The sequence below is a fragment of the Stomoxys calcitrans genome, chromosome 1 (assembly GCF_963082655.1).
Source record: "Stomoxys calcitrans chromosome 1, idStoCalc2.1, whole genome shotgun sequence".
Taxonomy (NCBI): Eukaryota; Metazoa; Arthropoda; class Insecta; order Diptera; family Muscidae; genus Stomoxys; species Stomoxys calcitrans.
The window spans coordinates 78,013,183-78,036,099 of record NC_081552.1 but is presented as its reverse complement, the minus strand read 5'-3'; the positions used below and the strand labels follow the sequence as shown (position 1 = coordinate 78,036,099).

General features: G+C 39.2%; 2 protein-coding genes across 2 annotated transcripts; both read left to right on the top strand.

The window, feature by feature from the left end:
- Nucleotides 1–5,696: 5,696 nt before the first annotated feature.
- On the top strand, nt 5,697–20,596 carry LOC106093665 (farnesol dehydrogenase-like). Its single transcript, XM_059365607.1, has 3 exons — nt 5,697–6,233; nt 6,295–6,396; nt 20,543–20,596. The coding sequence occupies exons 1-3, from the start codon at nt 5,697–5,699 to the stop codon at nt 20,594–20,596; spliced, it is 693 nt and encodes a 230-aa protein (XP_059221590.1).
- Nucleotides 20,597–21,453: 857 nt separating this feature from the next.
- On the top strand, nt 21,454–22,457 carry LOC106093666 (farnesol dehydrogenase). The gene is made up of 2 exons (XM_013260780.2): nt 21,454–22,207; nt 22,268–22,457. Exons 1-2 carry the CDS (start codon nt 21,554–21,556, stop codon nt 22,424–22,426), a joined length of 813 nt encoding a protein of 270 aa, XP_013116234.1. The 5' UTR covers nt 21,454–21,553; the 3' UTR covers nt 22,427–22,457.
- Nucleotides 22,458–22,917: the final 460 nt, after the last annotated feature.

The following is a 22,917-nucleotide window of genomic DNA, read 5'->3' as shown; positions in this document are numbered from 1 at the left end:
TCAGCCTTCAAAATGTCAATTCAAGAGGGGGTAGTGGTTGTTAGTTTAAACGATGCGTCAAAACTATCACTATTTCCTTTCTTGAATTTCTGAATCTTTTCTCCTAGCACTTGTAACTAGTAGAAAAATGGGCAAGCAATTACACATGGGGTTGTTTTAATAGATTGCCAAATACTCTTACAGTTAACAATGGGCTTAAAGACAAATGCTTATTAATACGAAAGTTATATCAAAACAAGTTAAAGCAAACTCAAGAACTAAATGCAGTTGTGCAGACGCATGCAGATTTAAATTGAGTTGATTGACTCTACGTATGTGCTATGCAAATGCATTTGCATAACTGCTGAGTTGGCGAAAATGGTCAATGACTTGATTTGTTCATTGACCTATATTGACGCATTTATTAATATGTTTATTTCAATTGACGGCATAAATTTTGTTTTTATGTTCTTAACATAATATATGAATAATATGAAATAATATATGAAGGCCGATCGGGATAGAAGAGGACAGAAAGAAAAGGTCTTTGGTTGTAGAGTACACTTTTTACCCTCAAATTGGGATGAACACAGGAGGACCTGGTCGCTTTGAAATATGATTTTGAATGTAGATAACCAATAGAAAAAAATTAATTAGTATGAATCTGAACGAGACCCCCTAGCCCTCAGTATCTTGATAGCCTCCTTCAAATTGCTTGACATAGGTATTTGATAGTAGAAAACGAATTTGATATCCAAGTTTGAGGCCAAATGTTTGGGGGTCGTGCCAACCCATAAACTCCCCCTAAACCAATGGCAATTGGGGCTCAAATTAAAGAAAGGAGGCGCTTACCCTTTTTCCAAAAATGCCAGATCTCGGAGATGGGTGGGATATCTAGGGGGCCGCCCCACCTACAAAGTCACCAGACAAATTGAATATAAACATATATTGACAATATGGGACTCAAATTAAAGGTATTTGAGACCAGAGCACGAATTTGATATGTGGGGATCCGCCTCACTCTCAAAAACAACCCGCATTCCGAATATACTTACCGATCATAGCAATATAAGATAAAATAAGGGAGTGAAAGTAGGTCCAGCTAGTCTTATATAAATAAAAATTCAATTTATGTTTGTTTGTTTGATTGTTTGTCGGGTTGCTTGTTTGTTCCGTATAGACTCAAAAACAGTTTACCCGATTACCTTGAACTTCTCACAGATTGTGTAGGTTGGTTTGGAATGAAACATAGGCTATATATTTTTTTGATATCGGGAGGGGGCGGACCCCCCCTACCCCTAAAGTACTACCCAAAAATAAAAGAAGACTGATCGGGACAATATGGGATTTAAATGAAAGGTATTCAAGAGTAGAGCACGAATTTCATAATAAAAGTTCGGTCCAAGTACCTGGGGGGCCGTCCCAGCCCCAAAACCCCTTCAAATAGGTTTATTCGACGATCACGACAATATGGGACTCAAATGAAAGGTATTCGGGAGTAGATTACAAATAATAAGGTAAGGGGCAGACCCTCCACCGTTACCTCAAAAACACCACCCAAAATCAAAAGTGGACCGATAAGGACAATATGGGTATTGAATGAAAAGTATGCGGGAGTAGATAACGAATGTTTTGGGTTACGCCCTAAATCACCCCCCAAACTGAACTTCATTTCCGTCGGGAATAAAGTACGAATTCAATATCTATTTTCAGTGCAAAGTGCCGGTGGTCGCTCCAGCCCCAAAACACCCTCTAAACGGTTCATATTTACAGGCTATGGCAATATGGGACTCAAATTAAAGGGATTTGGAACATTGCCACCAGAAACTGAGAATAGGCAAATTCTCACACATCAATGAGTGCTTTCCGATTCAAGTTTAAACTCAATGATAAGGGAAAGGCGTCCCGCAGTGCGACACCTCTTTGGGGAAAATTTTTTAAATGACCATGCATGGCATTTTGCCTCGTTAATGTCGCCAACATTAAGAGGGGATAAACACCGCTTTGTCCAATGTTCTCGTCAGAATTCGAACGCGCTCAGCGTCATAGGCTACAGCGGCACGAATTCGATACCCGCATTCAGGGCGAAGTGTCCCTATCCTAAAAAGATATTAGAGAGTTAAAAAAGGCGCAGCGAAGAGGACCCGGTTTGGCTAGTATATTACAATAAATAATTTTTGTATTAAAAAAGAAATTTCCGCAAAATAGCGAAAACATATAGAGATGTGAGTTGCACACGCAAACTTTTTTATACCCTCCACCATAAGATGGGGGGTATACTAATTTCGTCATTCTGTTTGTAACTACTCGAAATATTCGTCTGAGACCCCATAAAGTATATATATTCTTGATCGTCGCGACATTTTATGTCGATCTAGCCATGTCCGTCCGTCCGTCCGTCTGTCTGTCGAAAGCACGCTAACTTCCGAAGGAGTAAAGCTAGCCGCTTGAAATTTTGCACTAATACTTCTTATTAGTGTAGGTCGGTTGGTATTGTAAATGGGCCATATCGGTCCATGTTTTGATATAGCTGCCATATAAACCGATCTAGGGTCTTGACTTCTTGAGCCTCTAGAGTGCGCAATTCTTATCCCATTGGAATGAAATTTTGCACGACGTGTTTTCTTATGATACACAACAACTGTGCCAAGTATGGTTCAAATCGGTTCATAACCTGATATAGCTGCCATATAAACCGATCTTGGGTCTTGACTTCTTGAGCCTCTAGAGTGCGCAATTCTTATCCGATCAGAATGAAATTTTGCACGACGTGTTTTGTTATAATATCCAACAATTGTGCCAAGTATGGTTCAAATCGGTGCATAACCTGATATAGCTGCCATATAAACCGATCTGGGGTCTTGATTTCTTGAGCCTCTAGAGGGCGCAATTCTTATCCGATTGGGATGGAATTTCGCACGACATGTTTTGTTATTATACCCAACAACTGTGCCAAGTATGGTTTAAATCGGTTCATAACCTGATATAGCTGCCATATAACCGATCTTGGGTCTTGACTTCTTGAGCCTCTAGAGGGCACAATTCTTATCCGATTTGAATGAATTTTTGCACGAAGTATTTCGTCATGATATCCAACAACTGTGACAAGTATGGTTGAAATCGGTCCATAACCTGATATAGCTGTCTTATAAACAGGTCTGGGGATTTGACTTCTTGACCCTCTAGAGGGCACAATTCCTATCCGATTTGGCTGAAATTTTGCATGACGTATTTTATTTTTACTTTCAACAACTGTATCAAATAAGGTTCAAATCGGTTCATAACCTGATATAGCTGCCATATAAACCGATCTGGGATCTTGACTTTTTGACCCCTAGAGGTCGCAATTATTATCCGATATGCCTGAAATTTTGTACGACGGATCCTCATGACCATCAACAAACGTGTTTATTATGTTCTGAATTGGTCTATAGCCCGATACAGATCCCATATAAATCGTTCTCTCTATTTTACTTCGTGAGCCCCAATGGGCGCAATTCTTATACGAATTGGCTGAAATTTTACACAGGTCTCCAACATATAATTTAATTGTGGTCCGAACCGGACCATATCTTGATATCGTTTTAATAGCAGAGAAACTCTTTACTTATATCCTTTTTAGCCTAAGAAGAGATGCCGGGAAAACAACTCGACAAATGCGATCCATGGTGGAGGGTATATAAGATTCGGCCCGGCCGAACTTAGCACGCTTTTACTTGTTATTTATTATTATAGCTTTTTTTTCTTTTTCATTTACAATATATTAGGACGCTAGTTAAAATGATATCTGATCTGCCTGGATGAATATATGATTCAGAAAAGTAGAAACAATTATATTAAGAAATTTGACATCATGAGCATTTTTAGGTAGTTTTTTGTTGAATTAACGATGCATACGTAAATTTATTTGATTGATTGTATGTGCTCCAACGTCACGTTTTTAAATATCCTTCTACGAGTGTCCAAGAAGGCCGCCAAAATAGTCACCTATCCCCCAAAGGCCACCCATCGTGATGGGCACTTGCAATCGACCGACCTTTAGTAAAAGCATTACCAATAACACTTTGGAACAAATTAGGAGTCATGGTCTGCAAGTTGCAAATCAGCCCTTGAAAATTCAGTCTGATTAAAGTTTCAGCTAGAGCTGGCAAACTATCGATAATCGCAACATTCGATATTTTCGATATTTTTAATAATAAATATCGATAGTGTGGATACTATCGCTAATTTCCTACCACCTTTATTTCAAACGATAATGAGAAGTTAAAATCTGGAGATTGATCTATATAGAAGCAATATCAATGCACAGACCAAATAAAACCAAGATTAATAAATTCAGTTGGAAGTCATGAATCTATAGACGCAAAGATCTTAAAGGATACAGTGTCGGATCGCTTATTTTTGTTTAATTTTGCAAAAACTTTTCGATAGTATCTATCGGAAAAAATCAATCCTGATCATCGATTGATAAAAAAAAGATAAATATCGATAGTGCCATCGATATTTTGTCAGCTCTAGTTTCAGCTCAATGATAAGGGGCCTTCTTTTTCTAGACGAGTCCGAACGGCGTTACGCAGTGCGACACCTCTTTAGGAAGAAGTTTTTACATGACATAATACCTCACAAATGTCGTCAGCGTTATGTGGGATAACCACCGCTGAAAATTGTTTCTGATAGTTTTACAGGATTCGAACCCGGGCGTTCAGCGCCATAAGCCGACCTGTGCGCTACGGTGGTCTCCACGTCATGAAGGTGGCTTCCCAGTCATGGTCTGGGGGTAGGAGATTCCAATTTAGGGCGATGGTTCTAGGTCAGTAGAGCAAAACCCCAAAAGGGTTATCTGGCCAACTTTTTAGGGCCTTTTTAATATGACAAACACCGAAGACGAATATCAAAGATGGGAGACCGATATGATGTTTGGCTGTTGTAATGAGTAATGGATCAAATATGTATCTTACTTGTGCAATAGTCTCTTCAGACAAATATGAGGAACTTAGTTGTCTGTAATCCTTGAGCAGGAAGTGTTTAGCAAAACACAAATCCTAAAATTCACTTAAAGGTGCCGCACGGGATACGGCCCTGCCCTCTGCAACATAGCAGATAATATTTCATACGCTTTAGTCACCTTACTATATCGTGTCATCAACCATGGACTGCGTTGTATCAGAGAGACATCAATAGCATTGGAACGCATCGATCGCTAGCCACGATTTCTTTGTAATATGCTTAAAATGTATTATTCTACTTTACTAACTCGTACTTCTAGAATTTATTCGTCGATCACTTAGGTAAGTACAGAACATGGGTCAATTGACGAATATACGATTTCATTGTAATGTGCTTAAGATGCATTATTCTACTTTACTAACTTGCAATTCTGCAATTAATATGTCATTTAATGTTTTTTCGTCAAAATTTCTTGCTTTCGCAAAAAAATTAGAGATATTACTATCTGCTCTATTATTTTTAAAGAACAATATGTTCTCTTAATGTACAAATATGCATGCTCTTAGTACTCTACACAACCCGAACTCCGCAAAGGTGTTTGTACCAAGAGCAATAAAAACGATTCAATTATCAACAAAACACTTTATGAACATTAACGAACATGGTAATGCAGCAGATAAATATAGTATGTGGCTAATCTGTAAGGTGGCATTTAATGTTTAAATCAGTATTCTACTCATCAGTACTCGGGGACAAGTACAATTGACATGATGGAACGTTGGAATAAGCGGATTGCTGTGGTTACTAGAGCCAGCGCGGGCATAGGTGCATCTATTGCCAAAGATCTTCTATCGACCGGTTTAATTGTTGTCGCCTTAGCTCGACGCAAATTTCTCATTGAAGAATATAAAAATGAATTGCCAGATAATTTACAACTCAATCTTCATGCAGTACAATGTGATCTTTCCATTCTAAACTCAGTTACGGACGCCTTCGATTGGATTGAAGCCAATTTGGGAGGCATTGGTATTTTGGTCAACAATGTGGATCTTAGTGTTGTACAAAATTCACTTCAAGTTAATATATTGGGAGTGGTGGCTTGTACTCAGCATGCCTTCAAATCGATGAAACAACGAAACGTAGATGGGCACGTGATTATTATCAATAGTACATTGGGCCATAATGTACCCGCTGTGCCAGGCATAGAGAATTTAAACATATATCCTTGCACTAAATATGCCTTGACCGCTATTACTGAAATGTATCGCCAAGAATTTAAAGGTTTGGGTACAAAAATAAAAATTACTGTAAGTTTAGTCTAGTTCATTGCCGTTTCTAACATTTTGATAACGATTTTTCTTTTTTTAGAGTATTAGCCCTGGACTTACAGATACTGAAATGGTTGCTATTGGAGGAGCCACATATGCTCACAGAACGATAGCCCAAAAGGACTCCGAAAATAGTTCAATGGTTCGGCGATGGTTCAGGCACTAAGCCGGGCAGAGTTCCTAAAATAGAGCCTAACCTAACCTAATTGAGTTCAAACAATACTTGCTAATCGCGATGTATAAACTCAAAGATATATATGGTGTTTCAGCTTTGACAACTTTAAAGGCATTTGCGATATGTTAGATCTTCAGCAAAAGTTTAGTGGGTTACGAGAATGCGTTGACAAATGCTGTCCACCGAATGGTCTAAAAAATACAAGTACAGCCAAATAATTTGTTATACAAAATAGCATAAAAGTTCGCTAAAACAACAGTTTTTATCTGCTGACAATGGGAATCCAGACATGACTGGTGTAGCGCACATTTGACTGTTGGTTAGGCTTACTTTTCACCCTGCTATTTTGAACTAAAAAAGTATGCTGCTCAAATAATAAATGGCGCTAAAATATCAAACAAATTGTACTATTAGAGCATAAATTGTTTCCGAAAAAAAACATTTCAACTTTAAAAGTGTAGTTGTTTTTATTTCCGTGTTTAAGAATTTCAAGAAGCTTTGAGCAGTGCTTTAAAAAAAGAACAAAAAGCATTGAGTTAAACTTGAATCGGACAGCACTATTGGAAGTATCACATTTGGGGAGCCTACCGAGACGGCTCACAGATGTTTAGCACTATGTAGACGGGCACGAAAAGGGGCCTGAATACGAGGACAGTCAACTGCCTCTACAGGAGCACGAATAGACCAATACTTACACTCACTAATAAAGTAACCGTTGAGTGGAGCGGAAGAGTTTTCATTTAGCTCCTCGAAAAATTTCCGTATCTCGGAATAGGTACCTATTACAAAATATTTTAAATCCTTTCATGATTTTTTTTAAATGGTAGTTGTAGGGCAATGGAAAGGCTTTTTTTCATGATATTATGTGTGAATATGGTGTTATATTACTTAACTTTACTTTAATTGGCTATGACAGAACATATGTCCCATTATCTCATTGACTTAAGGTTTTAATCTTTCACACAGTACGTACAAGAGTATCTTGTATAGCATGGGGAGAAGATTTATTGCTCTCTAATTGGCACATTCCTTCATATCCTAGTATGCTGAGGTTCCAATCATCGGGTATTCATTCTTCCAGCCAGATCGCGCAGACAAGCTGAGGCATATGTCTTATCTGCATGTCGCCTCCGGTCTTAAATAGTTCAGCAAATAATCCGATGGATTCTGCTGCCTTGTTGTCACAGCTACTTGATCTCATTCTGAATAGGAGTTAAACATTCTATGCCATCATCAAGGATTAGTTCTGAGGTATCCTCTTCGCCGCCATCGTCAGCCACTACCAGTTGGATAAAATGTTCAATGTCAGTTAGCAGATTTGCTTCTTTGTCTCTGCAGGAGGATGTTCTTGTACCAAAGCCGTCGGATTTATATTTAATTCTTTGGTAGAATTTCCGCACTTCATTCTGACTCCTGTTCAACTCAATTTTCTTACACTCACGTCTTTCCATTTCCTTTTTCTTTCTGCGGAATAGGAGATTCTCCTCTCTTCTTTTCTCCCGATACCTCTCCTTCATCTGACGCGTTGCTACTGATTGTAGGGTCGCTCCGTATGCCGCATTCTTGGCTTCTGTAGCATTTTGACAGTCTTGGTCGCTCCATGGGTTCCTGTACCCAAGTACGGATTTTGTGGAGTATGCCGTTGCAATTTGTTTTGTTTGAAGCTTTTTAATGGCCAGCTTCCGTGCAGTCTAAGATCATACTTTTTTCGCCACACTAAGATGGTTACGAACAATTACTGCAACAAGGTAGTTATCCGAATTGATATTCTGCTCTCGGATCTGGTGTTACATGGATACTTAAAATTTAATAATAACGCCAAATTAAAAATTATTTATATATTTTGACAAAATATCCATAAAGTTTTAACAACTAGCACAGCCTGAAAGCCTCAGGCCTCTAGATAAAGAAAGTGTTGTATGTGGCTGTAGTCGTTTGCTCTTTATATAGCAGAAAATGTTATTAACTGTTGTTGTTTCATGAAGTAATTTTGCTATATTCATTTCGTTTTATATATATTCTTGCTCCTAGTTTCTTAATTGTAACTTTTTTGGTTCGTTGTTAGCCAAGTTAAACTATGTTTTACTATTTTGTACTTGTTTTGTGACAAAATGCACTAATTTTCAAACCCCTTTTTCATCCTATGAATCTTAAATCCGATTTTAAGATACTAAACCTTTTTGTCCTGGGGGATGATAGTCAATTAGTCAGCCATGCATCCTTTGACATATATGAAACTCATTCAAAACAGTTAAATACTGTTACCTTCAAAGGAATCAGGGTTGAAATTGTGTTTTTGCACAATATTTTATGTTACCCAGCTTCATTCAAAATTTACTTACTTTCATTCTGTTTTTAATTAGGAATGATATTAAATTTAGTAGCAATATTTATATTTAGGTCCTAATAGTACTTTTTATCACTTTTAGGTACTTTTCGAGCAGTTGTACGGAAAATGATGCTTTTCGTATATTTTTGATACAAATACAGACTTTTCTGGCCCATTTAATCCTTCCATTCTTCATAAATAATTTCAAAATTTTAGCTTTAGCCACATTGAAACATACATATATATTTACTATAATGCAGGCAAAACATGTGCGATCATACCCATATTTTAATATCTCTTACCTCTGTACTAATAACCCTTACCTATAAATTTAAAGCCGACAACACTATTTTAACTATTTTTGTCGCTCCTTCCCATACAACTGGAACCAGTATGCGGTGGTGGCATCAGACCGTGACATGGTATCCACCCCTCTTGTCGGTGTGGGTGCCTTGGCACCTGTAATCGAGGGTAATGCTTCAAGCGCACAACCAGTCGTCTGACTAACAAATGAGGAAGAGACTGATAAACCAGAGGGATGCGCAATTCGCCCCAGCCTTTAAGTATAGGTGATGTTTACGATTCAGGCAGCGACAGTGTAGTGAAACGCAGCGGAATCGAGAGATGAGGATAGCGCTTTGCTAAGCTCACAAGAATACCGAGAAAGTAATCCGGGGCACGATGAAAGGGACAGAGGAGTATGCACCGGCAACAGAAACAGGCAAAAGTGCAGGATTCGGGTAGGATTAGAACTGACATTCCAGGCTCTTCTACGGAAGTTAAGAAGAGAATCAGATCTCCCGAAGAGCATAACACTGCTAAGAAGCTGAAGAAGAAAAAAAAAACTCCTCGCTTTCAAGTACTCTGGCAACACCAAGCTAACCCTCTCGCAATGGAAATTCCAGACAGTGTCCTGTGGAGGGAGACAAAGTCGGAACAGGAACGAAATAAGAGCACATGGCTCCTGAAACATTCGGAGGACTATGACTTCAAAAAGGATGCCACCGCCATCACGAAAAGGAGAGATGATCGCTGAGAAAGGTAAGGAGCCACTCTCTTACGCCAGAGTAGCGAAGAAGCACAACAGAGGTAAGATGTCGTAAGCAGTCATCAATATCGGTTGTGAATCCAGTACGGTCCTAAAAGGAGCATCTAGTAAACGAAAGGGTTTTCGAACATGTGTTGAAGTCTGAAGGTGACAATCCATACGAATTATGAGCTGCGAGTATAGAGGGTACATCTTAACACTACGCTTTACGTCAGCGGAATGTATTGACACCTTCAAAAAGTTGGAAGTATACACACTCTCCCTTGTGAGAATGATAGACATCCCCCAGCTCACAAAGGCGACGGTCTTCATCAAGAGTGAGGGCGGCAAATTCGCAACGGAACGCATGATGGAAGTCTTAAACAAGCAAAACAAAGATTGGCTAAATCTGAAGACATGACGTACTACGGGACCAAAGCCTAAAAATGGACAAATATCCTCATTTTGAACCATTCGGCAATGCAGTGGCAAGACACACAGTACCGCATCACGAACAGGTGGCCGACGACGAGAAAATAACCGACTCTCACGGGCATTTTTATGATAAACAAAACACTTTTGTTACAAAGTTTTTTTCTTTTGTTGTAACGTCATTCTTGTTTGAACCGTTGAGTGGAGCGGACGTTTTGTTATTTCACTCCGCAAGAATTTTCCTGTAACTCGTAATAGGTCATTGTTATTGGAAGAAAAATTATAGTCACTCAAGGATAGCTGCGAAAGTGGTATCCATTAGGCGGTTGATGATCTGCGTCTGTTTCCAGTGCAGCGGAAACAGAGTCCGGGAGTAGTCTTAGAATGGACTCCAAAGACCCAACAGCTGTAATGGTGGTATCAGGCCGTAGCTTGTTGCCTGCTACTGAAACCTAGACTGGTGGAGGGGCTGCTCCAGGCTCCACTAGCCGACAGACGACTGGTCAGCAGGGGCTTTTGACGAAGACACCTGGTTCGAGTCTTAAGAACAAGGCCGAACCTATTCTTTCTTCGCAATCCTATAATTTGCCTAGGCCTTCCCCGGCAAACCAACACGCTCTTTAAGAGGTTGGAATAATAGAAAACGCATCGCTCTCAGGTTTATTGAGAGGCTTGGGAGTCTCTCTCACTAGTAGGGAGAGAGTCTCCCTAAATTGGGATCGGGAATCCGCTGCACAGTCTATCCCAAAGACTACACGTCTTGATTCGGAAACTGCATCGCAGTTTGCCAAAGGGCTGCGGTCATCTAGAGGGCATCCTGTGCCTAAAATAGCTAGGGCGAACAACAGTAAGATGGGTCCAAGAACCATTACTAATGTCGCTAGGGACAGTTTGGTGATGGCAGTTGTCGACAAGGGAGAAGAACAGGGCTGCATACCTAGGAATAATTGGAGTGAGATAGTCAATGGACTGTCATCAGTATACTCCGATATCCTTGCGGAATTTCCTGGGTCTCCTCCAGTTTGTGACGATGCAGGCTGGTATCGGGCCGATACAGACTAATTGCCTTCGGGGATTATCGCTCAATTGAAATGTATCGTTGTGCGCTAAAAAAGATTGGTGAGATCTGGCCAGATGCAGCACTAAATTTAGTCAAGAAGGAAGATATTCCTTCTCGACCAATGGCGCATGCTTGGATACCAAGGATTCCCTTAGATCCTTAATCGATACTTGGAAGAATAAGGGAATATAATCCAAGTCTTTCAACCACCGACTGGAAGATTGGTAGATTGGATGAGGCTGATAGTCACCGGAGACATGCACTATTCGTACTAAACTCCGGCAGACCTCAACAAGTCTGAAGGGGTTGTATCCTACGGATTCAACAATTTGAAACTGAAGGTCTATAAAAGCGGTGGGGTTGAGGAATCAGGAGAAGACACAGCAGTTGTTGCTGAACACTTGCCTGAGGAATTATCTACCATATCACTAAAGTCTGGCGGATTGCGGGGACTGAAAATCCCCCTACCACAATCGAGACAGGAGGGGATGGCATCGAAACGGGACCCGACAAGCTCTGTGTGGGTGGGTCATCCAGTTGGACTGGGCTCAAGGTGTGAGCCAGCGGGGAAGCACGGAACTCAAAAAGTACTTCGACAGCAGCAGTTAGTTAAGCATCTAAGGAGAAATCACCCACACCGCAAGTATCCAGTGTCCTGAGGAAGAGTGGTTCCACAGCTTTCCCACCTGCCCTTGGATGCGTACGGAATCCCATCATGACAAGTTCTAACGAATCTTGTGAGGATGAACTCCTGGTGGAATCAGAAGACAAGGCTGACACAACAGTGGTGGAAGTTCTGAATCCTGACTATGATCCGGTTTCTACAGATAAATCGCCACCATTGTAAGGCCGCTTTGGCGGCACTAAAGGTCTTCCTGATGGCAGAGGGATTTGACGTGGTTCTTATCCAGGAACCATGGATGTGTGGAGGAATGGTTCGTGAACAAAGAATTCCTGCATTTAAAGTTTTCAAGGGTACGGGGAATGGGATACACAGAGCCTGTATTCTTTCAAAGAGTAGTCGAAATGTTTTTCTTCTTCCGTCGCTAAGCACTGAAGATTCAGTAGTAGCCAGCCTTGAAATAAACAAGTCTCATTACTGGCTGGCTTCCCTATATATGGAACACGATTCAGAGATGCCACCTTCAAACCTTAAGTCGCTGGTTGAAGCCGCTTCTATAGGGAAGAAGAGCCTCATTGTAGAAAGTGATGCTAATGCACATCACCAGATATAGGGAAGTTCGGACGTCAACGAAGGGGGTGAGCTGCTTGACGAATATATTTTAGTTGCAATCTGGCGATTTGTAAAAAAGCGGATAAACCGACCTTTATTACCAGGAACAGGCAGGAGGTACTAGATATTACCTTTGTATCGAAAGATATAAGTGGAAGAATATGCAACCGGGAAGTGCTGGATGACAACAGCTTCTCTGATCATCGTTATATTAGTTTCAGCCTTGGAGACAACACTGCAGTAGTGGTCCCTCGGCTAAACAGAAGAAAGGCGAATTGGGATAAATTTCGGCATAAATTCTGCACGTCTATCCTTTCTAGACCAGAAAAGGAAGTGGAAACTACGGAGGATCACGAAGACCCTGAATGACTCACTTGTGTCAGCATGCCCTAGTGCCAAGCCAAGGAGCAAACAGCGACCGCCATGGTGGACCCCAAAGCTGGTTGGTCTAAGGAAGGACTGCAGAAAACTCTTCAACAGAGCAAAAGCACCACACGATTGGGACATCTATAAGGCTGAGCTAAGAAAATGTAAGGGCGGGCTGAGACAGGCTCAGAACAAATCCTGGTTAAAATTCTGCAGCTCTGTGGAGGATACATCTGAGGCCTCTGGACTAAAAGCGCTATTACACGGCATGTAGATGTCTTATGACATGTCACTTTTTGTATTCACATGTAATTGAAAATGTTTGTCAAAATTGTCAATTTACATATGATTCATCATTTTTGCTATCACAACTTCATGCTATTTTCCTAGGACATTACTCAAAAATTGGAGCAAAAAAAATAACCCAAAAATTGGAGCAAAAGCTTTTATGCGTAAAAATTATAAAAGTTGAGAGAAAGCTAATAAAAATCATAAATTTGTGAAATCCATTTAATTTGAGTTTGCTTTCATTCGACTGACAACCACAACAACTGATTTCTTTATGTTTTTGTCAGAAGGAATAGAGCAAAATTGCATGTGCTATTTTGAATAGTGATTTTCATATGTTAATTTCGTTTGTATCACACGACATGTACAACTCAACATGGGCTAAATTTGAGATGTCATAGGACAACGTCATGCCGTGTAATAGATCCTTAAGGAAGATTCTGGCCTCGAGACCTATTATGGTGGGATATATTCAGAAGCCAGAGAATGTATGGACAATGTCTAGTGAGGAACTCGTTGAAACACATTTCCCGGGAAATTTTCCAACGGACAACGTGGCGTCAGAAGAGGTTATCACTGGTATGCATTCATCGGAGATTATTAGGGAAATTGTGTCTAAGCCGAAAATCCTTTGGGCGATAAGAAGTTTAGACTCCTTTAAATCGCCAGACCCTGATGATGTATCACCGGTTGAATTACAAGCTGTGTCTGATAGACTGGTTCCCTGACTTAGGGAGATATACTCTCCTTATATCAGAAGGTCAAATATACCTGTGGCATGGATGGGCACAAAGGTAATTTTCATTCCGAAAGCAGGAAAACCCTACCACACGGAGGCGAAAGATTTTCGTCCATTAGTCTGCCGTCTTTTTTGCTGAAGACTCTTGAGAGGTTGATAGAAACATATCTTAGGACAAAGATCCCTGGAGATCGCCTGTCGCGGCAGCAGCATGCATATAGTAAAGGCAAATCTAATGAAACTGCCCTTCACGACCTAGTCAGGTATATAGAGGCTTCTTTAGCTGTCAAGGAATATACAATGAAAGCATTTCTTGATATTGAAGGTGCTTTCAATAATGTTAAATCGACGTCAATAATTTCTAGGCATCAACTGTATCGTAAGAAAGTTTATTAATACTTACTTACTAAAAGATGCACTACGGCAGGATTGGCATCTGTGGATCTAATTAGATGGGTCAGCAGAGGAACACCACAAGGAGGTGTGCTGTCTCCTCTACTTTGGAATATAGCCGAAAGTGGTCTGGGTATAAATCCGTGAAAGACAGAAGTAGTTCTTTTCAGCAGGACATCAAGTTGCTGACAGTGGAACCTGTCTCCTTGGGAGGAGAGAATGTTCCATTTACAGAAAGCACATAATACCTGGGTGTTTTGCTGGACAGGAAACTGAACTTCAAATCCAAAATTTTGGTAAGGGCAAGAAAGGCCAATTCTGCCCTATATACCTGCAAGAGACCCATTGGCAAAAGTTGGGGGCTTAGACCACGTGTCATGCATTATGTATATATTGCAGTTGTCAGTCAATAATGCTATATGGTGTTGTGGTCTGGTGGACGGCGCTTCGAAAGTCCACCTACGGCTCAATACTTAACCGTATCCAAAGGATGGCTTCTTTGTGTATCACAACCGCACTGAGGACGACACGATCTGATGCACTGAATTTAATGCTTATGCCTCTGGACATTGTGGCTTCCCAAATTGCAGCGACCACTGCCGTGAGGTTAAGGTCATGTGGCGGCTCATACACTGTGTTATCCTTGATACAATATCCGATGTTCTAGGCAGTGTGGATTACACCCTACTTGAGCCGCATTTTTGTAAGAAGTAATGTACCACTATTCCTGACAGAACCGATTAGAACTACGATATCCCTGGTAACAGAAGTTACATATACAATACTTCTATACGGATGGTTCCAAACCAAACGACCAGGTGTGCTTTACGGTGTTCTCTAAAGATCTGGAACTGGTCATGCCGAAAACGTTACCTGACCACTGCAGTCTGAATCAAGCGGAGATCCTTGCAATTAAGAAAGTAGTGAAATAGCTAAGATATAATGTCATTAAGATTGGCATAAATATCTTCTCAGACAGCCATTAAATCCCTGGAGAACTTATTTCTGAATACAAAAACAGCCCTTGACTGTCGCAGATCTCTCAACGAGATAGCTGAACAGTTCAAAATTCAACTGTTCTGGGTGCCGGGCCACAGAGATATCCCAGTGAATTGTAAAGCGGATGAGCTTGCGAGACTAGGAACTACCCTACACATTCCAGGGATACTGGAATCTGTGGGTATGCCTCTAGCGACATGTAAGCTAAGATTTCCTGACCTGGCCCAAAGGACAACGAATGATAGATGGTCACAAAGAGGGGGCTGTGAGCATTGCAAAACTATGTGGCCTAATCTAGACTTGAAGAGGTCTACTGCTTTGATGTCATTGGCTAGAACAGACGTCTCAGTCAGTGTGTCCGTCATGACAGGTGACTGTCTAATCGCAAAACATGCTGACAGACTGATGGTTGCCAGCAACGACTTTTGCAGAAGATTTGAGGACATCGAAGAAATAGAGACTATAGAACACCTTCTGTGTGTGTGTCCCGCACTAGCAGTCAAAAGGAGTTCCACTTTAGGTTCTCATTTCTTTGAGAACCTGTCTGATTTAGCGGATGTGAACATTCGCAAGTTTTTGGGCTTTATAAAGCGATCTGGATGGTTCAACGGTAGGAACTAGAAGGCATCTTCCTTCTTCTGTTCCTGTGGTATTACAGCTGACGAAAACGTCTGAGTGAGTCTGATGGCAGACTGCCACTTAAATCTAACCTAACCTAACCTAAATGTGAAACGTTTCGCTTTAATGTATGAAACGTTAGCCATAAACGTAACATTATTGAACGTAGCTAACTTGGTTTATTGAAAACCCCTTATCGGCTTCGCCTTCGATAAAAGGAGGATTGTGTCTCTCCTGCTACGGACAAAGGGCAAGTATTTGAACTTGTAGGCCAGTGATAGTCAAAAATGCTCACACTATTGCACATTACGGTGTGCGTACATAAGAAAATTATCGCTAGCAAGTCCATGGACTCGCAACTGTTCGCCCATCACTATTATGTACAACTTTTCACAAACAACTTTTTTCCTTCATTTTGACTGAGCTCAGAGCTGTCAGTATGTTGAGCAGCTCAAGTTTTGCTATAGGTACAAAAAATGGTAGTATGTCCAATAACAAAATCAATAGAACAACAGACAAATGGCTGCCAGGTACAAGAAAACACAACAAGAATTTCTAAAGAACATTCATTGTTTGGTTATATTTACGAGATAAAACAAATAAAAGCTTGCTAAGTTCGTCCGGTCCAAATCGTATATACCCTCCACCATGGATCGCATTTGTCGAGTTCTTTCCCGGTATCTATTTTAAGACAAACAAAGTATAAAATAAAAGAATTGCTATGCTTATTGAATTGAATGTTGGAGACCATAGGAGAAGTCTATTTGTAGAATTTCAGCCAAATCGAATAAAAATTTTGCCTTTTAGGGACTCAAGAGGTAAAATAGGGAGATCGTTTTATATGGGAGCTGTATCAGGCTAAAGACCGATTCAGGCCATATTTGACACGTATGTTGGAGGTCATGGAAGAAGCCGTTGTACAAAATTTCTGATAATAATTACGCCCTCTTGAGGCTCAAGAAGTCAAGATTCCAGATATGTTTATATGGCAGCTATATTTGGTTATGGACTGATTTGAACCATATTTGGCATAGTTGTTGGAAGTCATAACAAAACACTTCATGCAAAATTTCAGCCAAATCAGATAGAAATCTCCTCCTCTAGAGTCTCAAGAAGTTAAGACCCAGGATCGGTTTATATGACAGCTATATCAGGTTACGGATCGATTTCAACCATAACTGGCTCAGTTGTTAAAAATAATAAAAAGACCTCATGCAAAGTTTCAGCCAAATCGGATAAGAATTTCGTTCTCTAGTGGCTCAAGAAGTCAAGATCCAAGATCGGTTTATATGGTAGCTATATCAAATCATGAACCGATATGGCCCATTTACAATCCCAACCGACCTACACTAATAAGAAGTATTTGTGCAAAGTTTCAAACGGATAGCTTTACTCTTTCGAAAGTTTGCGTGCTTTCGACAGACGGACGGACGGACATGGGTGGATCGACTTAAAATGTCATGACGATAAAAAATATGACGAAATTAGTATACCCCCATCCTTTGGTGGAGGGTATAAAAATATCCATACCAAAGTAGGTACTTAAATGTGCAAAATCAACAAACTTAAGATTTTTTTGTTTTATATATAACATATCGAATACAGCAGATCAGAATACAAAACTATAATGGAGTTGTGCGGAAGAAAGGCTTTTAATATAATTGTGTATTATAACATCAAAATAAATCCAAATATACTCTCAGTTTGAATTATGTTACAACATTAAATTGAACTTGGAGTCATTTTATGACCAATCTATTTACATAAGCATGACGTAAATTTTTTTATAAATATATAAAGAAAAACTAGTTGAAACCCCAAATAACATGTTCTATATATCAAGGCATTGTCAGGACAAAAACTTTATATTTGTTAAAAATTCTTGCAAACATTTAGCGCAACAAATATATAATTTCACCATAAACAAAGTCCAACGTTTTTCACAAAAGAAATTTACTTGTCCAAAATTTCCTTTATGTGAAACGAATATTTTTTTGCGTGTAGGATAAGCAAAGATACTAATACTTAAACATCAGGCAGTTCAGGGACGAGAAACTTAACACAGCCTAACGAACGGGGACCCGACGATGAAACAATCAACAACTTTCTCAAGATCCGGAAGACTAGGATAGATAAAGATGCTAATATTAAAACATCAGGCAGTGCAGTGACAGGAAACTCGATGCAGCCTAACGAACAGAATACCGATGATGAGACCATCACCTACTCCCAAGATGCCCATTTACTGGAGGCCCAAAGATTGAGGTTATTCAGACAAACCTCCACCATGTAAAAAAACGTAATTTTTTTGCATGGTACATAGCGCCTGTTGAAGAAAAGCATCTACAATATGTCCACTTCATAAGCAAACAAGTAAGAGCGTGCTAAGTTCGGCCGGGCCGAATCTTATATACCCTCCACCATGGATCGCAGTTGTCGAGTTCTTTTCCCTCTCTTCTAGGATATAAGAAAAGATTTGCTCTGCTATTGAACCGATATCAAGATATGGTCCGGTTTGGACCACAATTACATTATATGTTGGAGACCTGTGTAAAATGTCAGCCAATTCGAATAAGAATTGCGCCCTTTGGGGGCTCAAGAAGTAAAATAGCAAGATCGATTTCTATGGGAGCTGTATCGGGCTATAGACCGATTCAGACCATAATAAACACGTATGTTGATGGTCATGAGAGAATCCGTCGTACAAAATTTCAGGCAAATCGGATAATAATTGCGACCTCTAGAGGCTCAAGAAGTCAAGACCCAAGATCGGTTTATATGATAGCTATATCAGGTTATGAACCCATTTGAACCTTATTTGACACAGTAATTGAAAGTAAGAATAAAATACGTCATGCAAAATGTCAGCCAAATCGGATAAGAATGGCGCCCTCTAGAAGCTCAAGAAGTCAAATCCGCACATATGTTTATATGACAGCTATATCAGGTTATGAACCGATTTGTACCATACTTGGCACAGTTGTTGGATATCATAACAAAATACTACGTGCCTAAATTCATTCAAATCGGATAAGAATTGCGCACTCTAGAGGCTCAAGAAGTCAAGACCCAAGATCGGTTTATATGACAGTTATATCAGGTTATGTACCGATTTGTACCATACTTGGCACAGTTGTTGGATATCATAACAAAATACTTCGTGCAAAAATTCATTCAAATCGGATAAGAATTGCGCCCTCTAGAGGCTCAAGAAGTCAAGACCCAAGATCGGTTTATATGGCAGCTATATCAGGTTATGAACCGATTTCAACCATACTTGGCACAGTTGTTGAATATCATAAAAAAATACGTTGTGCAAAATTTCATTCTAATCGGATAAGAAGTGCGCACTCTAGAGGCTCAAGAAGTCAAGACCCAAGATCGGTTTATATAGCAGCTATATCAAAACATGGACCGATATGGCCCATTTACAATCCCAACCGACCTACACTAATAAGAAGTATTTCAAGCGGCTAGCTTTACTCCTTCAGAAGTTAGCGTGCTTTCGACAGACAGACGGACGGACGGACATGGCTAGATCGACATAAAATGTCGCGACGATTAAGAATATATATACTTTATGGGATCTCAGACGAATACTTCGAGTAGTTACAAACAGAATGACGAAATTAGTATACCCCCCATCCTATGGTGGAGGGTATAAAAATAAGATATTTTAGCAAGTTTTTGCAATTAAGACCAATCAATGAAAATCCTTTTTTGACTAAAAAATGCAAAAAATCCTCTTTTTTACATTTGTTGACTTTCAAGTTGTATAACTTTTAACTGAATAATCAGACGAGGAAACGTTTTGCAACACAGTCGTTTAAAATTTCACGAATCCGAATCATGTATAAAAGTTAAAATCGAACTACAAATGCCTTCGTTAAATGCGAAATAAGAAGCCAGTCTGGCTACGTCCCTGGCTGCCATGTAAACCGATATCCCGATTTGAATCCTTGACCTTTAGAGGGTGCAATTATTATCCGATTTGGCTGAAATTTTGTGCGTTGACGTTTTCTATGACATATAACAGATGTGCCATGTATGGTCCTAATCGATCCAAAACCTGATAACGCTCCCGTATCAATCGATCTTCCGATCATACTTCCTGAGCCTCTATAGATCCCAATTCTTATCCGAATTGGTTTAAATTCTGCACAATGGCTTCTTCTATAACCTCCAATATAAGTACCGAGTATGGTTCGAATCGGTTGAAAACTAGATGTGGCGATTTTACTTCTTGAGCCCCTATAGGGCTACCCTGAAATTTTGCACAATAACTTGGTCTGCATCATCCAACAAACTTCTTCTATAACCTCCAATATAAGTACCGCGTATAGTCCAAATCGGTTGAAAACCAGATATGGCTATTTTACTTCTTGAGCCTCTATAGGGCTACCCTGAAATTTTGCACAATAACTTGGTCTCCATCATCAAAACCAAGTACGACCTGAATCGATCCATAACCTATTCTTATCCATTATCCTTTGTTTGCCTATAAAAGAGATACCGGGAAAGGAATTTGACAATTTCTATCCAGGGTGGGGCGTATATAAGATTCGGCCCGGCCGAGATAAGCACGCGTTTACTTGTTTTATTTTGATTTACTGTTCTCACGTCCCTAGTTAAAACATGAATTCGTTCATGCATGTCCAGCTTCGATAATATTTCGTGTATAATCAAACATTTTTATCAACTTCCACTTACACTCAGAGTAATTTGTTAGCAAAAACATCGAACATGTTTACTGTAACAGCAGAAAATTTGCTAAAATGGGACATTAATTATTTTTTTTGCTAAAACAGCAAACATTTTCTGCTGTTTTCAAATGATGAAAAGCTGTAAAATGCTCAAAAATTTCATGAATATTTCAAAAATTTTTATATTCCATTTTATCTTTTAATGTTACAAGCATATATGCTTTTCTATGATTTGCTAGTTTGATGAATTTGAATAACAGCAGACAAGATAACTTCTGCAATTATATTTATGCTTTTAAAAAAAAAAAGTAAAAGCAGCAAATATGTTTGCTATAACAACAGAAAGTCTGCTGAAAATGGGACAGCAGTAATTTTTTGCTAAAAGAGCAAGCACTTGTTTGCTCTTTTAGCTGTTTTCAAATCGTAAAAAGTTTCAAATGGTAAAAAGTTAAAAAAAGATCGAAAATGTCATTAATATAAAAAAAAATAAATTATATACAACCTTAACTTTAAATTTTACAAGCATATAACGTAAAATTTATTCCAATTTGCTTATTTTTTAACGAATTTAATAACCGCAGACAAAATAACTACTACTATTATATTTGTGCTTTTAAACAAAAAATTACCGCCTTTAAGTGGCAAAATTTTTATTTAATATATAGGCATGCCCCATTTGTTGTTTAGAAGTTCAAAAATGTTGCAGGGATTCAGTCAAAACTTTTAAAATTTTAAATTTAATCTCAGCAGACAGTGTTTGCTGATATCAGCAGACTAATTTTTCTGAGTGTAAAAATGTATTGTGGTTTAGGAGTTCAAAAATTTTGTATGGGCTCATTAAAAGTTTAAAATATTTAATTTTGTATCAGAAGACAGTGTTTGCTGAGATCAGCAGACTAATTTCTTTGGGTATACGCGTACATTTGTGTATTTTTCATGTGTGATAAGCAATGTTTTAAGGTTTTATTGTCAAATCAACATCTAATTAGTCAGTGTTTGGAAAAAAGTAAAAGCAGCAAAATGGAACGTTGGATGAAGCGCATTGCCGTAATTACTGGTGCCAGTTCAGGCATTGGTGCAACAATTGCAAAAGATCTGCTGGTGTCTGGATTGATTGTTGTCGGTTTAGCTCGGCGCAAATTTCGCATTGAGGAGTATAAAAAAGATTTGCCCGAGAATCTTCAAGCAAACCTTTATGCTGTTCATTGTGATGTGTCCAATTTACAATCAATTACGGACGCCTTCGATTGGATAGAAGCTAATTTGGGTTGCATAGATATTTTAATCAACAATGCGGGTATTTTTAAATTGGGTGCATTATCCGCTATGGATCTTAATATTATACAAAATACACTGCAAGTTAATGTGATGGGAGTGGTGGCTTGCACTCAGCGGGCCTTTAGGTCAATGAAACGGCGAAACTTTGATGGACACGTGATAATTATCAATAGCACATTAGGCCACAATATACCATGCCTGCCCGATATGGAAATATGGAGCATATATCCCGCTACAAAATATGCCTTGACAGCCATTACCGAGATCTATCGCCAAGAATTCCGAGGCTTGGGTACAAAAGTAAAAGTAACCGTAAGTCTGTCTGGTTTATAATTCGGTAGTGTTTTCATGAGTTCAGTTCGATATTTTTAGAGTATTAGCCCTGGACTAACGGACACCGAAATGGTTGATGACATTTGGAAGAATGAAGCGAAAATGCTCAGGGCTGAAGACATCGCTCAATGTGTGCATTATGCACTTTCCACCCCACCACATGTTCATATTCATGAGCTAATTGTACAATCATTATAAATGCATACTCTTGAACTGTCAAGATAACTCAGCGAAAAAGATTTTTACTTGGTCGAAGGATTTTGGTAGTGGTTTAAATCTTCTTTAAATTTACTTTCACTTTAATTGGCTACGACAGAACATTTGTCCCATAAGCTGAACTTATCCTTAAGACAAAATTGGCAAACAAGTTATCAAATAGTTTACGAACATAACTAAGGCAAAATGGCAAAAGGCAAATATGGTGTCATTTAATCATTAAAATTAATGCGGCAGCATATTTTTTCAAGGAAAAGCTTACTACCTATAACCAATTTTACATTGCAATTTAGCTGTTGTTACTTGTGCCTGGCCGAAAAAGACACATAAAATACCGTTGGCTGTGATAAAGGCGACATACCTATTTTTAAGCCACATATTAGGTCTGTTCGCGTACTTTTCCAGTAAAAGAGACATTTTACTCTCATTAAAAAATTTGCAAGCAAATGTACACGAAAAACTTCCAGTGAAAA

What these genes read in the sequence shown, in the direction of transcription:
- LOC106093665 (XM_059365607.1), top strand. Translation starts at nt 5,697, where the DNA reads ATGGAACGTTGGAATAAGCGGATTGCTGTGGTTACTAGAGCCAGCGCG. An exon ending in GTACAAAAATAAAAATTACT is followed by an intron (nt 6,234 to 6,294) that starts GTAAGTTTAGTC and finishes TTCTTTTTTTAG; the next exon opens with AGTATTAGCCCTGGACTTAC. An exon ending in ACTCCGAAAATAGTTCAATG is followed by an intron (nt 6,397 to 20,542) that starts GTTCGGCGATGG and finishes TCACGTCCCTAG; the next exon opens with TTAAAACATGAATTCGTTCA.
- LOC106093666 (XM_013260780.2), top strand. Translation starts at nt 21,554, where the DNA reads ATGTGTGATAAGCAATGTTTTAAGGTTTTATTGTCAAATCAACATCTA. An exon ending in GTACAAAAGTAAAAGTAACC is followed by an intron (nt 22,208 to 22,267) that starts GTAAGTCTGTCT and finishes CGATATTTTTAG; the next exon opens with AGTATTAGCCCTGGACTAAC.